The 18,238-nt window shown below is 41.7% G+C and overlaps 1 protein-coding gene across 1 annotated transcript in view; it reads right to left on the minus strand.

The window, feature by feature from the left end:
* The window catches only part of GRIN3A (glutamate ionotropic receptor NMDA type subunit 3A), a 67,880-nt gene that overhangs the window by 37,215 nt on the left and 12,427 nt on the right, over positions 1-18,238 (minus strand). The window contains exon 2 of the mRNA XM_036403364.1: positions 5,105-5,709. Coding sequence (XP_036259257.1) covers positions 5,105-5,709 — 605 coding nt within the window. The remainder of the gene's footprint in view (positions 1-5,104; positions 5,710-18,238) is intronic.

Below are 18,238 nucleotides of genomic sequence, written 5' to 3' on the forward strand. Positions count from 1 at the left end.
AAAGTAATGTTCTTAAATGTGCAGTGCAGTGCTGCCATTGAAGCAGAACTCATGAAGTGAGCCAACTTTGCACTGCACATTTTGCATTGAAAATCTGGGGCTTTTACTATTCCAGATACTGACAATTAAGTTGTATTTCCTTTGTATTGGAAGGCAGTGTTTCCTAGTAGCTGTCCTTCGTGCCTGTTGAATTCAGCTTCTGGCAAGCCACCATCAAAGAGGCTAAAAACGACATGGATTAAAGAGCTGGGAACTCAGTAGGAATTAAGTGTTTGAAGCAGAAAATCCTTTTCAGTGTGAGCACCATGACTAGCTGAACTGCATGCTGCTAACAGCAGAGCTGCTATGCATTTGGCAGGGGCTGCACAAGCCTTAAAACACTGGTTCCATTAAAACAACCGAGTTAAATTGTTGCTAATATGGTGCAAAGCAAGTCGTGTGCATTTTTTTTCAGTAAGAGGCATTCAGAAGACTGACTACTCAGCTGTCGTAGCAGAATATAGCACTTCACATTAATCCTGAGAATTGGATGAAAGTAAGTGTTGGGAGAAGTATAAAGGCTGTCATTCCAGCCTCAATAAGGAAGACATAAACTTTTAAGTAGAGTTAACTGTTTATCAATAGTTACAGAGGAAAAAAATAACCTTCAATTGATTTGAAAACAATAAATCAGTTGCAAGTGTGTGTACATCCATGCTTCTGTCCAGTCTCTACACTTTGTTTTGATGACTTTTGATGATTTTTGATGGGGTTTCAGCAGTTAAAACTCTGCACTGTTTAAGTTTCAAGGTCATACAAATTTTAGTCCTTTGGAAAAGCAAATTTATGAAACTTAATGTTATAGTCTTGAGTGTGGTTGTGTCTGTGATAGCCTTCTCTAAGGCAGCTTCACAGTTCCTGCTCAGTCTCCTTTGAGTAGGTTGACTTTGGAGAAAGATGACACAGACAATACTCTCAAAAGCAGATGATCTGTACGTGTGCTAGCTTGGGTCTGGAAATCACACCTCAAAACACAGACAGGCGTTTATAAATTTAAACATATATAAACTATAAATGCAGTTTTCATGTTTTAAATCCTTTACCATTTAGTCCAGTGTTAAAGGACACCATAGCTCCTGTAATCAGTGGTATCTGCCACTGTTTGCCCACTCCTTCCCTCCTAATCCATGCTTCCTGCCTGATAGTGTAACTCCCTCTTTGTGTATGTAAACACTATCAAGACAAAGTTTATGGGAGCAGGCAATCTTTAGCTCTAAAGGAAGGTTTATGCGCCCATAAACTTGTTTGGGTTTTATCTCTCTCTTACTTTTATCTCCCTCAGTCTCTGTAAAAAATTGTGCAACTTCTTTACAAGCCTTGCTGGGCATACAGGCAGAAGCCATTACTGTGACAGTAACAGTAAAACCATTCCATGTGTTTAGATGGACTTGCATGAAAATGTTTTTAGGAGATGTGCACAAAAAACGTAGCAGTTCACAAAAATGTCAACACCAGAGGGACACAAGTCCTCAGGTGGAATAAGCTTGCAAAGTTCTCATGAATTTGGCCCCATGTTGCTAATACAGCATGACCTGGGCATGAGAATACTGCAAAGCAGGTGCTTTGGGAGTGACTGAAGCCATGGAACAATTCATTACATTAATTTTCTGAAGGTGGAAGGAGACCACTGGAATTAATGCATGCTGTTCCCTGACTTGTACAGTAGAAGTGAGCATCCTCAGGAGGGCAGAACGAGCCCTCTGAACCCGTCCTGTGGTTCTGTTAGGAGCGGGTACCTGAGAGAGATTTAGCAGCATTTCCATGTACAACTTCACCACCTCATGGAATGGGTAGCTTATCTTTGCAGCTGATTTGCATGTTCTGTATTTTTTCATAGAGACAGAACATGAATCAAAATTAATGATGGGAACCATGCTGGAGAAGCATTTTAACAGCATTTTGTTTTATATGCAAGCAGCTGCGGCTGCTGAGCATTTGCATGCACTGTGAGCAGCACCAGTGAAACTCATGCCAGCAACTTCAAGTGAAAACTCCTTTACTCAATAACTTTAGGAAACAGATAAGAGGCTCTGACTACACTTCTTAAGCTAGAAATCTCCAATGTGAATCTTTGGGAATTACAAGTGTTGGGTACTGCACAGACACGCTGGCAGTATCTGAGCAGCGCTGTTTCAGAAGGGCTACTGACAGATCTGTATGGAAAGACAGCCTGCACAAATTTCAGAAGGTGAAGGGCCAAATCCTCAAGTCTGACAGCTGAATGAATTTTCTTGATGCTGTGTCAATATATGGGAGCTGACGTTCACACTGACAGTCTATGATAACTGCATCAAAGCTTTATCAGAGTCACTTCAGTTTGAACAATGAGTCCAAAGTGTGTCATTTGCTCATTTCAGCTTTGTTTCTCATGTGCTTTGTTACAAGAACCGCTCCTTAGACCTTTAGCAGCACTACCACTCTCCAGTAGCAGTATCTTTGTTGTATATTTAAGAATGATTTAATGAAATTATTTTCTCTCAATCTTGATGGTTGGGTCATGATTTAATGAAATAATTTTCTCTCAGTCTTGATGGTTGGGTCATTCCACCTCTCTTTTTGGGAAGCTTACTGGAGGCAAGAACCAGAACTGGCATGGAAAAAGAGGAGGTTCTGGGGCGAACTTTTAGTAGCCTTGCAGTCCCTAAAGGGACTGTAACAGAGCCGGAGAGATCTCTTACTGATAGAACAAGAGGAAATGGCTACAAACTGCCAGAGGGAACGGTTAGATGGGATACTGGGAATAAGTTTTTCCCTGTGAGGGTGGGGAGGCCCTGGCACTGGTTGCCCAAAGCAACTGTGGCTGCCCCATCCTTGGAAGAGCTCAAGGCCAGGTTGGACAAGGCTGGCAGCAACCTGGGATATTGGAAGGTGTCCCTCCCCATAGGAGGGGGTGGAATGATGTGATGTTTAAGGTCCCTTCCAACCCAAACCATTCTGTGATTTTATGGACCTATGAAATAGCAGGTTGATAAAATTACCCAAGAAGCTGAGTTAAAGCTGTAAGACTAATTAAAGCTATAAGACAAGATGGGGCTTTGAAATTTTAATGCCTTGTTCCATCAACAAGGATGCTCCCGTGAGCAGGCAAGAATAGATGAAGGAATCAATCTCATTGTAAGAGGAATAATGGACAGTGACTTACAACAGTAAAATCTTCAGGGGGTTGTACATCTATACCCCTATCCATGCAGATACAAGTATGCTTTGCCATGCACTAGCTCATTATTCTGGTCCTGGGTTCACTTAAATATCTGCACAGCCAAGGTATGAGATCATTCCTGGCAGAAGAAGCTCTGGCTGTGCCAGAGAGTGGGGCTGCTGTTCATCCACCCTTTGCAGAGAGGTGAGGTGAAGGCATTGCTTCTCCCTTATCCCCTTCTCCATCCCCATGCACAGCACCTCCAGGCTTCCCACCAAGACATACGGGTTCATTCAGACAGGAAAATGCACTCATTACTAAAAAGCAGTTAAGCACCAGACAAAATATTCATCTTTGGGGGCTAAAAATGCCTAAGAACCCTGGTGAGATGCCAGGTTGGTCACAGTGAAGCCACTCATCAGCATGCCACACCTGAGAAATTAATGGCAGCACTCAGAGTTAATAGTTGTGCTGCTGACGCAAACACAGTTCTGGCCGTCAGTACCTGTCTCGCTCAAACTCTGCAAAAACAGCTGCACTGATTTAGCACAAGGGTTTCTCTAACCTGTTATTTTCTCTTTAATAGGGTTCACAAGCAAATGTATAGGGGAAAAAATTCTTTCTTTCACTTCCACAATACCTTTACCAATATGAAGGGAAAAGAAATTTCACAGATGTGAAATTGCATATTGTCTCCCAAAATATAACAAAAGCTAATGGTTCTCTATAGAGAGTATCCATGATGAATTATTTTTCATGAATACATTTGTTTTATTTTTGTTTTCCTTTTTTTAAATCTCTTCTTCAAACCTCAAAAAGCCTATTCATAAAGCTGCTGTCCTCTTGTTACTCTAAGAAGTCTCCTGCTTTTACTTTTCAGTTAAAATATCCAGAATAATGTGGCAAAATAAACATCACAAGTCACTGGGTTATTGTGAGTCGGTCCAGTGTTTATTTCCCAAGCCCTCTTCCATTCTTTGGAAACAGGGAGTTTTTGACTCTGAATGGACAAGTGGACTAAGGAAATGTTGGGGTCTCAAATGGTTATGTTTTGAGCAGAGATGTTAATAATGTATTCATTATTGTGCAGACATATCCAAAAGAAATTATGTTTCTCAAAAAAAGCCTCAAGAACTTTTATCCTAACTCTGTCCAACAAAATCTTTAAATTGAAAATCAGATGTAATGGGGGGAAAACATGCAACAGTTGCTGGATGTAGATTAAGTGATGAATTAATGTAGTTACCCAAGATACTTTTGCTTGTTTTCAAAAAGATGCAAGTTTTCCACTCATATGTTAAAAATTGAATATTTCTAAACAGGAACACACAAGTAGTTTTGGGAATAGCTTCTTCATAGTGTCATGTAGCAGAGACAGCACTTTGTACTTTTGAGTGCTCTCACCAGAATAAACCCTCTGAGGAGACGAAGGTGCATCTTTTTCCTCTCTTTTCCATGGAAGCATATTCTCAAGGGCTACTACACATCTTTATATTGTCCGAGGGCTTAGACAGTGCAAATATTCTGTGTTTTGTACACTCAAAATCTCAGAGAATTTGACAGTAGCCCGCCTTATAAAAATAAATATAAATACAAGATTTACTGACCCATTTACTGACCCATTTACAGACCCAGTCTGTAACCTAGCCTATGCTTACTATGTGATCTCTACTTCTGTGGAACATTGTCTTCTTCTACCAGAATCTCTAAATTTTGGCTTCTCTCCCACTGTGGCAAAGTTAAAATTTCATTATCTGCCCAGAAGTAAAGAAGCGGGAGAAAATACTGAAACAAACATGTTTGTGAGGGAGGGTAAGCAGCATGATAGCTAACCCACAGAGAATGGTGGGAGGGAGGGAGAAGAAAATTATTTTCTTGCAATACAGCAAATATTACCTAAGGGGGAAAAAAAAAGGAAAAACTTACTTTGACAAATACTGGCCTGAAGTGATATTCCTCTCTTCTGTGTCCATGCAGTTCATTGTACTTGGAATGAGAGCCAGCTCAGGCTGGATCATGGTGGCTGCTGCCACAGCCCTGGCCACCAGCTCCATGGCATCCTGCACGTAGTGCTCGAAGACCGACTGAGTTGTCTTGCCGTGAGCGATGAGACCAAGGGGCAAACCTTCTGTCCTCAGCTCTTCCACGTTCTGTGAATCCCCAATAATCCAGTGCAGCTCTGGAGGCATCACACCAAACTGCGTGGTTATCTCAAAAATCCTCCGTGTTTTCTCCATATCACACCCAAACATCACCATGGTCGATGTTGTGTCTTTGATGCTCTCCAGGTAAAACTGCAAGTAGTTCAGAAGGTCACTGGTTGAAGTGAGGTTTGCTGTGATGTTTATAATGGACCCCAGGTGGAACTTGGAGCTCTGTTGTGTGAGGAAGAGAAAATCTGTGATGTTCCACTCCTCCTGGCACAGCATCAGGCTGAAATTGTACCAGTTGTTCATTGCGAGGATCGAGAAAGTGACATCAGCATCAGAACTCAGTGAGTTTTCTAAGCTCATCTGCAGGTGAAGGGGGTTCTGTGGTTATAAAAATGAAAGACAATGATCAGAAATGTACTGGACACAAGCTAATGAGTCTGGTTAATTTTTATAGACTCCTTTAGTTCAAAGTAACCACCTGCCAATCAACAGAACTGTGTGAGCAACAGGAAAATTTACACCCACCCAGCCTAAATGGACTGTGATTCATGGGCTTCCTCTGCTAGTTTGACTCAACTGCAGCAGTTATTAATGAGCCTGTTTCTGAGAATATGTTCTTCTTTCTACCCACTTGTCCTTTTGGATTTCAAAGCATTCTCAAGCAAAGATTTCCCTGCACCCCTAACAGGGATATGAAAAGGTATTTCCTTACTGCTCAAGTTCAGCCCATTTACTGACCCATTTACAAATGGATGCTGAAAGGTTCATTGGTAAATAGTAAAAAAAAAAAAAAAGAAAACCCCTCGGTTGTTTTTATTATAGCTCTTTTTTGTGTGCATGTGTAGTGGGGGGATTTTTTACAGACACATGAGTAACCTAATAAAATGGATTACAGTCTACCACCAAGGCACATAACGAACTGCCAACAAGACAGGAGAAGTTACTCAATGCACAAGAGGCTAAGATATGCAGACTCTGATTTCTGAGCTGGAAAACATTTGATAAATAAGCATTTCATACTCATTTCTTTCCATGTCATTGATGCTATTATAGAACTAGACCCATTATGTTTCCCAACACCACTGCCCTTGGCTTTATCCTTTCCAGAAAAGGAAGGAGGATTTGAGGCTAATTCCTCTGTTCTCTTAAGGTGAGTAGTTATTATTTGATCATTCTTTTCCCTTACTCTCATTCATCTCCTTTCCCTGGTCTTAAAAATATTTTTTTATTTAAAGTTTTAATAAGAAAGAAAAAAAGTTAAATAATTCAAGCAATTTCTGGCATTTGCTATGAAAAAATTCTCTGCCCTACAAAAGTGTTTCTACCAGGCTTTCAGCTAGCATATTATATATTACTCCAACTTTTGCTTTTCAGTTGAGAACTTGACAATCTTCCCTGTAGCTTTCCTAAAGAAGTTGTATCACTTTACACTGGCATTCAATTCCAGCCATGAGACTGTCCAAAAAATGTCATGTCTGTTCCAGTGCACCTTCTGGTCTGTGAGATCTTTTTTGTGACTTTATGTCAGCATCTGTCTGTTTTCATGTCCACTCAAATTGTATATTACCCTACACAGGTACCCGGATTTTATCTTTTTATCCATTATGTTAATAAACACTTTAGGTCTGTTCATCCTTCTCTTATGTCCTCTGTAGTTAATATGTATTATGTGAGGAACCAAACCTTTTCAAAGTCGATAAAAAATGTCATTTTGGTTTTAAAAGTACTTTACTGATAATAACAGGCTTCAGTGTGTATGGATCTTAGAAATGTCATTCTGAATTCAGAATAATAAGATAATGAGTCAATTTACACTAGTTTTATTAAATAAAACCCTGGGCACTCCAACACAGATGTAAGGGGTGAAATCACAAAAAAAAAACCCCAAACCCTGAAGACCTATGTACTGGCTATAAGCAGCAAGCCCTCATTGTGTTAATTTGCAGCTACATGAACTCATCATCTGTTTTCCAGATAGTTTAAATTCAGAGCTTGATAAAAAGAATGCTGTAATTGAAGATGTTCTCAGTTCTTTTTGTTATCTCTTGGGTTTGGTACCTGTGGCCCTTTTTTTTTTTTTTTACCAAGATTTAATTAGCAAGAAAAGCTAATTAAACAGAACACTGTCCACAATCAATGCACATCATGTACTGCCAGCAAGACACAAGAGGGATGACTCTTTGATAAAGGACAAGTTACTCAATGCACAAGGAGCTCACCTGTGCAGAATTTCTGAGTTCTGAGTTGGAAAGCATTGCCTACTAATTAAAACACATGATAAGTTTAGGAGGGAAATAAAGCACTGTGCATAGAGGGTTTGGGAAGCTGGCTTGAATAAACTAGTCCCTGCAAACTGAATCACAACAAACTTTTTTTCTGAGATTATGAGATATTCGGGTAAATTTACTCCAGTCAGTCTCTCCCTGTAAATAGATGGGAGTAGAAAGGATTTGCCTTGTCCTCTTTGTCCAAAATTAGGGAGAAGTAGAAATATTTTGTACACAATGATTCACCTCCCATCAGCCAAACTCTGCAAGCTTTAGTTAATTCGAGTGTTAATGCCAGTGAGAAGAAATGCTTTTCAATATACACAGAACACCCTCTGTGCACATACAAAGGACAGCACACAATCTGACCATTCCTCTACAGGGAGCAGCAAACACCTTCAGTATTTCAGAAGGATAACATCTCAAGCACAGTACTATGGCTGTTATGGGATGGGCTCAGGGATCAATCAAAGAAATCTACCAGATGCAGAAAAACGACCAGAGAATGACAGATGTTTGTAGTAACAGCTGTGTCCATACTGCTGCATCAAACAGCCCAGAAAACAAAAAACAAACGGGAGTTTTTGTACAGCTTACCCTGTCCTGGGTCTGGTTTTGGCACCTCTCAGACCCAGCACATTTGGGGAGTAAGAGTATCCAGAATATCCCAGTAGGGATAAGACTGTGTGAGCGAGCACTTTCTCTCCACCTCACCCTGCAGAAGATCTCTACGTCCTGATGCCAAAACCAGCACACATGTGCAGTTTCACAAATGCAAGACTGCTTCTGCTCCTCTACAGAACCATTCTTCCTATATTAGAACACTCTGAACTGATGAAAACCCACACCCAAAGATCACTGAGCATTACCCTGCCCCCCCCCCCCCGCCCAAGCACACACAGTCCAGAGAAGGTGCAACTCTGCCTCAGGGTCAGAAAAATGGAAGCAATTTTACTCGGCAATGCAGGTGAAGGCAGTTTCCACCTGACTGGGAGTTCTCAGGTTCTTGAAGGGCTGGACTCCTACAGAACCACACCCAAGGCATTAGTCCTCCGGAGCTCCAGCACTGTGATCCCAGTCCTATGTGCAGCACACCCAGATGTGTCAGCACGGCCCAAAAGCCCATTCCCATGCTGAGACACTCCTCCTCCCTGAACAGAGGAATTATTTGGGATAACCTGGCTTGGACTAAGCCTGCGTGTAGAAGGGCTCCTCGGAGTGAGACCATCTGTGCTTCAGCCATCACCTTCAGGAGCCCACATATGCATTGGCAAAAGCACTTATCATCACTGTGATTTATTAGCTGCTAAATTCCCTGCTAGGATGCTTGAAAGATAAACATTCAGCTCTGGAAAAGCAGCAGAGTCTCTCTTCTCTACTACAAGTATTGGACTGCAAACCTGTCTTCAGAATTTTTCTGATAAAATAGTGTACATAAAATTTAGTCACCAGGCATTACTTCTGCTAAGGTTTCAGCTCATTGTCTCTGCATACCATGAGAACATCCCTGTAGGTGTTGGGGAGGAAGAGTAATCAATGTTTCCTTTGTACTGGGACTGAGGGAAGGGAATGCTTTTTTTGAGATGTTTGGATTTTAAGCCTTCCTAATTATATTTTGAAAGGTTTATTTGCAATCTGTATGGAGGTTGCAGTTGAAGAAAAATACACAGAAGCCACATTTCAGTAGAGAGCCTTTGATATTATAGTGTTCTTAATGCTTTTACATATCTCTTGTTGATTTGTCTCTCTTCAAAGGCAACAATTACTGCTTTTTAATGAAGAACTTCTACAAATTATTTATTAAATCATTCAGTGGTAATTGCTGAGACAGTGTAATTTCACAGAGAAGGTTCCTGACAACTGAAATGATAATTTAGATGTATACAACTTCATGGTAATAACAGAACAGAGATTTATGAGATTTCATCTGTGTATTGAATTCTCCTCCACCCTTATTAAAGTTCTCAGGCAAACTCCTTCTTTACTTCCCTTTGAAATTAGCAGAGTTTGACTACTTCTGTTTAAATGACAATTAAAACTCACATGGAAATTCAGTTTAAATGTCTTTGACTTTAAGCTGCCATTGAAGACTAGTGATCTACACCAGTTTTTCTTCAAACTACACAATTCAACCTTATTTGAATAATGCTAATTGCTATCTGTTTTTAGTAATGTGTTTACACAGCGCGATTAGCAGAAACATCTTCTATGGCCATGAGTGCTTAATTTTTTATTTGATGTCACTAACTCCTGTTTTATAAACCAGCCACGGCCACCTGACTTCACTGTTTACTCGGCAAAGAACAGGCCTCGAATCCTTAATTTCTGACTAACTGCCTTTGGATCAGATGCTGACAGTCTTTCCACTGCCTTTCAGTGGGCTCTAGACCAAGCCATTCATGGAACATTAAGCTGTACACGGTCTGATGAGTCTCTTCTCCTGCCCATCAGCAGAGACTGCAACTACTGATTTGCTTTTTGTATCCCAACCAGAGCAGTTTTTACAGGTTTTTCGCATTGCCTGAGACACCTGAAGAGAGCAGGTTCATTTAGCAGCTGAAACACGGTTTGCATTTCATTAATGCAGCAATTTCCAGGCCTCCATTTCATCTGTCTGCAGACCCATCCTTGTAAATCTTGTGAGCACAAGCGCCTGGAGCTGGGCTGACTTGCACCCTGAAGGATCTGGTCATTTATCGCTTCAACCGAATTTGTAATGCTAATTAGGCATAGTCACGGTGACATTTTATTTGACATTATAATAGCTTCATTAGCAGAGTTAAAAGCGTAGATGTGAACATTGTTTTGCTAACTTTGTTTACTTTTGTGTAAAAGTAAACTACACAAAGAAAATATTATTCCCCTCTGACTCTTGGGGAAAAGGCAGTGATTACATATATATATATATATATACATTTTTAATAAGAAACACAGAAGAGAAAACAGGCTATATAATCAGATCAGAGAAAGTTCCACTGAAGGAAAAAACCCTCCTGGCTTGCAGTGCCACTGTGGGGACTCACAGCTCTAAAACAGAACTCAACAGCAGCTGTGAGCAAACTGATGCCACAGATTCAAAATCCAGGACTGGTTTTTTCCATGGTTGAAATTAGAAAAATTTAAGCCCAAAGCCCAATTCCTTAAAGTCTATGGGCACTTCCTCATTTCATGCTATGAGAAAAGGTGCTATGAAATGCTATTTTATTTTTTTAATGTGTGCTGCCTCTGCTGAAATGGCAATACTTGAAGAAGGAGTTTGTGCTGACAGCTGACAGACTGTGGGAAGTTCTGCCCCCCTTCCTGACCAGCTGCAGAGGTGCCCCCTCTGCACCAGATCCCAGCCCCTGCCCAGCCCACAGGGCTGCTCCGGAGGGAAGGTGAGCTCCTGTTGCAGCAAAAACCTGCTCTGCCCTCAGACTTCTGGTTTGCTGCTTCTGCTATGCAGACTTCTGGTTCTCTGGGGAAGAAAATCCCAGACCTGCTTTGGACCAAAAACCAGTGAGATGATGTCAGAAATTCCTTTTTTCCTTCTCTTGTACATCTGTCTCCTTATACACCCTTGTTTGACCAAGACCGTAATTTCAAAAAGGGTTGGTCCCCACACTAAAGACCATTTTTTGCAGAGGGTTTAAAAGCTCTGAAAGAAAAGCTTTCTTAGACTAGCCAGAGCTATCCTGATTCCTGCAGTAAAAGAAGCCTGGCATCCATCCAGGCAATGCTTACATGCAAATCCTAAAAATGCACTGACTGTTGATTTTAAAAATCACTATACCACAGGAGTTAGCTTAATTTAAATTTTGACTTAGTTTGTTTTGAAAATTATTTCTTTTATTAGACCAGACAGACATGACTTGAGGTTGCTTTCTCTAATGCTACACAAAAATACTCCAGACTAATCTGAATATGTACAGCTCTCTCTACAAGGTCATGGAGGCAATGTAAAATATGAACTTTCAGCTGCTCTTGGAAAGTAGGGTCACTTATTTTATCTGAATAGCCACTTATAAATTATCCTAAGTAATATTACTTCAAAAACTTCAAGGTGTTCTTTGCTTCAGCAAGAAAAAAAAAATTCCAACATTCAAAGTTCAGTGAAGAACATTTCATACAGATCCCAGGGAGAGAACATTTTCCCTTCCCTAAAATTTCCCTTTATGATTTAAAAAAGGGCATGTGCAGACAGACCAGGGGGAGCTGTGCTAATTCTCCATGGCATTTCTTTAAAATGGCAGTACAATTCGGGTGGAAGTGGTGTGGGTCCATGTCTGTGGTGCTCACTCCCAGCTGCCACAGAATTGTCATCAGAGTCTAAAAAGCCCTTGCAAAAGCTGCCAGGAGCTGCTGTGTGTGGAGGTCAGAATGGACTACTGAAGTAGGTGAGGACTTGCCAGAAGGAGCTGCCCCACTACCAGTCTTCCCACATCTGTTAAGAATACAAACCACAGTGGCTGTTCCACTAAGAGCATATTTTGGGGCTTCTTCTGATTGCCACTATGGGACTGGATAGCTGTAATATGGTGTTAAGCAGAATTTAATCCTACCCTTAAGAAGAAACCGCATTCTTCTGAATCAAAGGCCTTCAGCAGACTGTTTAGGGATGTCTGAGTGCTTTTCTGTAGAGAAGCACCTCACAAGCACTGGTGCTTTGCACATCCTGACTTTCAGTCCAAATGGATCCATTTGGAAAGAGTTCTGAAGCAGGCAGTCTTGAGTTTTCCCACTTGTTATTCAGGCAATGGACAGGGGAGGGGCTTTTTCCCCCAGTTTTTTGGTTCAAGCAATTCAGCTTTTGACAGCAGCAGAGCCAAACCAGCAGCAGCAGGTTGAAGCAGATACTACTTTAACTAAAGTTCTTTGAGCTTGCTGGAATTTGTCTCCTTGCTCCTCACATCTGAGGCACGATAGAGGAAGATTCTGTTGTTGCTAAGAAATTTTGGTAACACACTAGTGCTGCTGGTTTAACTTGAAGAAACTATTTAGGCAGATACAAGGTTGCTCTGTGTGTGTGTCTGTGTGTGTGTGTGTGTGTGTGTGTCTGCTAATGGAAGAACTCTCCTTAGCCTTTTAGAGTGATTACCTACAACCCCAGATCAAAGATAAAGCTGTGGCCAGGCTGCAGGAATAAAATGTGAGTTGGATTATGGAGAAATAAGAGTTTGAAGACTGACGAAATAAAAACCAAACAGGGTTATATTGAAGGTCCCTAGAAGTGACATCACAAGGTAATAGCAAAAAACACCACTGCCTGCACAGAATGGCACCAGGAGGTGCCAGGGCTAAAAATCACCACTCACCAGTGGTCAGCTACTGGCCACTAGGAGACTGCAGCCTTGAGAACTGAGTAGAACAGGATTTACACAGAACAAAGGACAACTACCCAGTGTGTACCACATGCCACAAATGTGGATATAAGGTAGAACTGCAAACGAACGAGGAATGGGCAAATAAATACAGTAGGCATGCAGGCAGCATTAACAAATATACAGAAGAGACCAAAAGTGGGAGAAACTCCCAAAATCAACATAATGCTCCTGCCTTGAGAAATCCTGGAACACAGATTACTTGCCAGTCACAACCCCCAGCCCCCAAAAACACACAGGCACATGTGCTCTGTCTCTCTAAAGATCTGGGAACCTAGAGGATGATCCCAGAGATGCAGGGATTCTGGCTACAACATTTTGAACTGTGTTGTTACTGAGAATGAGCTGTGGCACTTGCATAATTCCCCTGTATCATTGAGACAAACAATATCACTTTGCTAACAGTGCTGAGACCTTGATTAGGCTAACAATGAATTCCTGGCTTTGCACATCAGAAGGGTTTCTAAAGCTCACATTAGCTGAGTGCAATATTTGCTCACATGCCTTGCTCTTGAGGACCCCTGCTAACACAGCACAAAAGCTGACAGGGAATTTGGCAACCAGGGCTGTAATTATGATGCACATTGCCAAGCACTGCTCCACACTGGGCTCCTTGGCGTGTCACCCCTGACAGGCTCCTCAGCATCAAGGGCTCTTGAAGCAGCATTCCCCCCATCTTTGCCCTGTTTCGGCAGCTTCCACCTTCCCATCAGTAAGATGGACATCCTGCAGCATATTGCTGGAAAGGGCTGCTTTTTCAGAGGCATGACAGGCTGTGAGTACTCTTTCTGTATGACTTAACTTTTTTGGTATAAGCAAAACAGTGACTGAATAAGAAGAAATTAATTCTGGAAGGAAATGGAGAATAAAAGAGAGGGTATGGAGAAGACCGCTTGATGCTGTGCTGGTAAAAGAAGTCTGGTCCCATTTTACAACAGCAGCTGCTGCCCTTTCTGAGATGTACCTGGTGTATGCACACAGCATTTAATCCAATTAGATTATATTCACAATTAACACCTGCAACAAGGAATAAAATCTGACAGAGCACCATTTTCACTCACCAGTGCAATTACAGCATGGCTTGAAAGTGTTTTCAATCCTTCCTGAGCATTTGCATTCCCCATACCCTCAGCAGCTGTGTCCCTGAGAAGAAGTTTCCTTCTTCTCTACAGTTTCCTCCTTCTTCTGCCTGTCAAAGAAATACCCATGCAGAGATCCACAGGGCACCCCTGGAATGATAGCTGAATATAGCAATATACAGCAGGGGAAATTGATGCTGACCCATGTCCCATTCCTCAGAAAGCCAGCACCAGCTCATCATTGCATCCTCTTCTGCTGGGCCTTGCTCCAGGCATGTTTCACAGGATTAATTTTAGCTACAAGGGCATTTTGTTCTATATTGATTTTTTTGTATGAAAGAAAGCTGAGAATTAAGCTTGCAAAGCCTGATCTCTTAACTCTATAAAATGAGGCCAGGGTAGATTAAGTTAGTAGTTCATCTTTCTGAGGCTAGGTATTAAAAACATGGCTCTAAGGTGAATTCTTGGGTGTACACGGCTTGGCTTAAAACCAGGATCAGAATTTAAGCACCTTCACTTGAGGTTTCTTATTTAATACACCAAGGATTTAATTAGAAAGATGGGAAATTAGGAAAAAAAAAAGAGTTAAATTGGCTCTCAGGGCACAGGATGAGGAGGGAAAAATAAAATCAAACATCTCTTTTAAAAATAAATACTGTCTCCATGTGATGGGATGCAGGCAGCTGACAAAGGGGATGGGCCACTGGAATGTGCTGTCCTGAATGGACTTGAAATGCCTCTTCCTGCTGACCTGAGGCCCGCAATGCTGGCCAGGGTCAGAGGGTGTCATCCTGCACAGGCATCCTCAGCTCACTGGGTACCTTTCACTAATCAGGCAGTGATGCTCCTTCCTCAGCAGGGGGCAAACCCAAATAAACTGGGAGCTGTGGTGTTTTAAGGTCCTCAGCTGGGGACTTACCACCTTCCAACACAAGACAGAAATCTGACCTTTCGAAAATGCACCAAAGCCTAGTGGCTTCTACCCACTGCAAATGCTTTAACCACTGCTCCCTACTTTTAATTCCCAATGCTGAATTAAAATACTGTCATTAACAAACAAACAAAAGCCTGAAAGACAAGCCAGCGTGTAGAAGTTTTGTGGCTGTGTTTTGAAATTGCTTTTTCTGAGCGTGCAAACCACAAAATCAGGCAAGATCCCATAATCAAGAGGCGCCCACCACCCACCCCCAAAGGCAGAAGCATTTGAGTTTCCAATAAAGTGTTATAGCAACGACCCACTAAAGTGTGTGACTGCACAGAGCCCGTTACCAGGCACACAGGAGAGGAGGAGGAGGAGGAGGAGGAAGAAGAGGCACCGTCTGGCTGTTGAATATAGAACCTGAGCAATCTAGTTTGAGATCCCTGCCTAATCTCAATGAGAAAACCCCGCTGTAAAGTGGGGATAACCCCCTCCACAGTGCCCCAGAGGGACACATCACCACCAGGCTTCTCACCCATCCTAAGGCTTACAGCAAGATAAATACTTCACAGCCTTTTACACAGCCACGGATCAGAGGGAAAAAGGGGAAAAAAAACAGATTAAGTAATACATCAAGCCTTTGCCAGAAGCAAAATCTAAGGCCGAAATCTCCACTTCTTTGCTGTGCTAGACACAACTGCCTTAATATATAAAAACTATGGGAAGTAACAGCCATTTGTTTTATGTGTTGTTAAATCATTTGGGTATTTGCACCATTATACTGCTCTGGTGCATCGGCGTGTCCTTCCAACATCCCACTGAAAATCCCCTCATCAGGACCCCATGTCTATGGGTATTTTGGTATTGTGATTTCCTCATTAGTTTAAAGGAGATAAGCAAGTTACTAATGGTCCACAGTATTCCAAATGAGTCCCGGATATAGCGATGAAACAAGATCTTGCCGTAGTAGGTGCCTCAGAGGACAGGAAGCGGTTTTACAGCCAGTATTATGGGAAGGTTTGGGAGAATGTGTCAAAAACCATCAGCCATCCCTGTCTCACTCTTGGATTTATAATGTGCAAGATCATCAAGTGAGCATTTACAGCTCCTACTTGTGACTCAATCTTCTGGGCTCATCTAAATGCCTGACAGGAAATACACAACACCTTCACCTCCCTGCTACACACAAATACTTGCATGACTACTGCTACCAGTTTGGTTTCTCTCTGCACCTATCATAGTCATTTGGACCAAGAATGAAGTGACTGCACAAGATTTGTAAGCAACAATGGCATATGAATCATACATATTAATCCCTCCTTTGAGTAATGTTTAGATTCAGTGGAGCAGTGGTAAGTGAGGCTTTAAGCAATGCGTCCGTCCATAAATAACTCAGCATAGTGCTCTTACCAGGCAAGGCCTTTCATGGCAGGGAAGTTCAATACACTTGTAGGAAAAAGACAGTCAGAAGAATGTGGACAAATTGTTGAGACACAATTAAATACCAATTTAACTTCTCTGTAAACAAAGTTTTTCAACCTACCTATTTATGTAAAAACTTATGTGTACTGATACCTTACATTGTTTGAGGGGAAAATTGTGGCAGGTTAACAGGGGTTGGCCTTGTTTATGAGAAAATAATGAAAGTAACAGCAACAATTTAATAGCCTGGATGTTAGGGATGGGAAGAATGCTTTGCAGCATGGAAATTATGAAAAAGGCCTACAAAATCTAGTTTTGATACTGGTTTTATCTTCTCTGTTGCAATTCCTTAAAATTTCCACTGCCTCCATTTCCTATTATGAAATAATATCTTATAATCTCCCTTAAAAATTAATGTACCTCCTCCTTAGAATTACATAGGGTTTGAAAAACCCTGTGACAGCTGAAAAGCCACTACACTCATTGCAAAGCATCAATTACCCAAGAACATTGGGCATTTAGTTAACTTAAGAGCTTTAGCATCTGCTTGGGCTGCACATTTCTGTGAGTCAAAAGGCTCCTAAACATTCTGAACCAAATGAATCAATAAACTCTTGTCTGTGCTTGAGACTCCTACAGACGTGCAAGATCTTTCTTCCTCATGGCTCAACTCTCCCTGCCCTGATCCATGGGATGATGCCTACGGATGCTACGCTCTCTACAAGTCAGCTTTTTGACCCTGAAGACAGCTAATAAACTGTTACAGCTGGCAAAGAGGCTCTCAGCTCTCAGAAATGAACTCTGAGAGTGTTTTGATGCACTTGGGCAGCCAGTGTTCAGGCCTGTGGGTCTTCCGGGTGTAGTTAGGGCAAACAGCATCTTTATTTGTGTCACTGAGAATCTGAGAGCATCAGATTAGTAATGCCTGTGTAGCCTGTCCTCCTCTGCACTTAAAAACTTTTAAGTTAACTTGCAAGTGACTTAGAAACTCTAAAAACACAGCAGCTGTTACTCCTCTTAAACAGCTCCTCAGTCATCAGAGCCACCATCACTCCAACAGCTTCTCCAGTCCGGTGTTACCAAGACTAATAAACACAGTCAAGTCTAACACTACAAGTTCTACGGGCTCGAAGAAATAATGATATTCATGAATTTAGCAAACGAGACAGAAGTTATGAATTTAATGATCTCGGAGCCAGTCTTGAGTTATGCAAAACACACTGAGTTAGGTATTCACAAAACTGCTCCAGTGTAATTGTCGGCACGTGGATTGTTTGCAAACAGCTTGCACAAACTACTTAGTGTTAATCATTTGTTCCGTGACATAGTTAGTCATGCACTATTTCTGCTCCTTGAGTGGGTGATTGTATCATCCTGAAGGAGAGGGTAAGAACCAGAGAAAATGAGGCACACCCCGGGAGTTTAACACGGATAAGCGCCTCCAACAAAATACGGGAGCGTCACGTCTCACTAATCTCTGCAAGATGCTTGCGTCTCTCCATCCCCATGCAAATAATCCATGATGACTCTGCAGAGTCTGGTGAACCAAAGCCTGGGGACAAGGAATTCGCAGTGACTATTTCTGGCACCGCGATTCTTTTTAACACTCCAAACAAGGGGGAGTGTTGCAGAGGAGTATCTAATTCCCCCAGACAACCTGAGAGGAAGGGATGACAGATCACCACTCCTAAGAGTTTGGCAAGAGCTTGCAAACTGCTGTCGCTCTCTCTGCAGGAAACAGTACCGCTTCAGGGAGAGAGAACCTCCAGCAAAAACTGCCACAAAAAGAAAGTATGTTCCCTGAAGACACAGGAATGTTGGGATTTTATTTCTTTCCACATTTCAGCTTTCATTGTTTAT

The sequence above is a fragment of the Molothrus ater genome, assembly GCF_012460135.2.
Source record: "Molothrus ater isolate BHLD 08-10-18 breed brown headed cowbird chromosome Z unlocalized genomic scaffold, BPBGC_Mater_1.1 matZ_random_MA36, whole genome shotgun sequence".
NCBI classification, from domain to species: Eukaryota; Metazoa; Chordata; class Aves; order Passeriformes; family Icteridae; genus Molothrus; species Molothrus ater.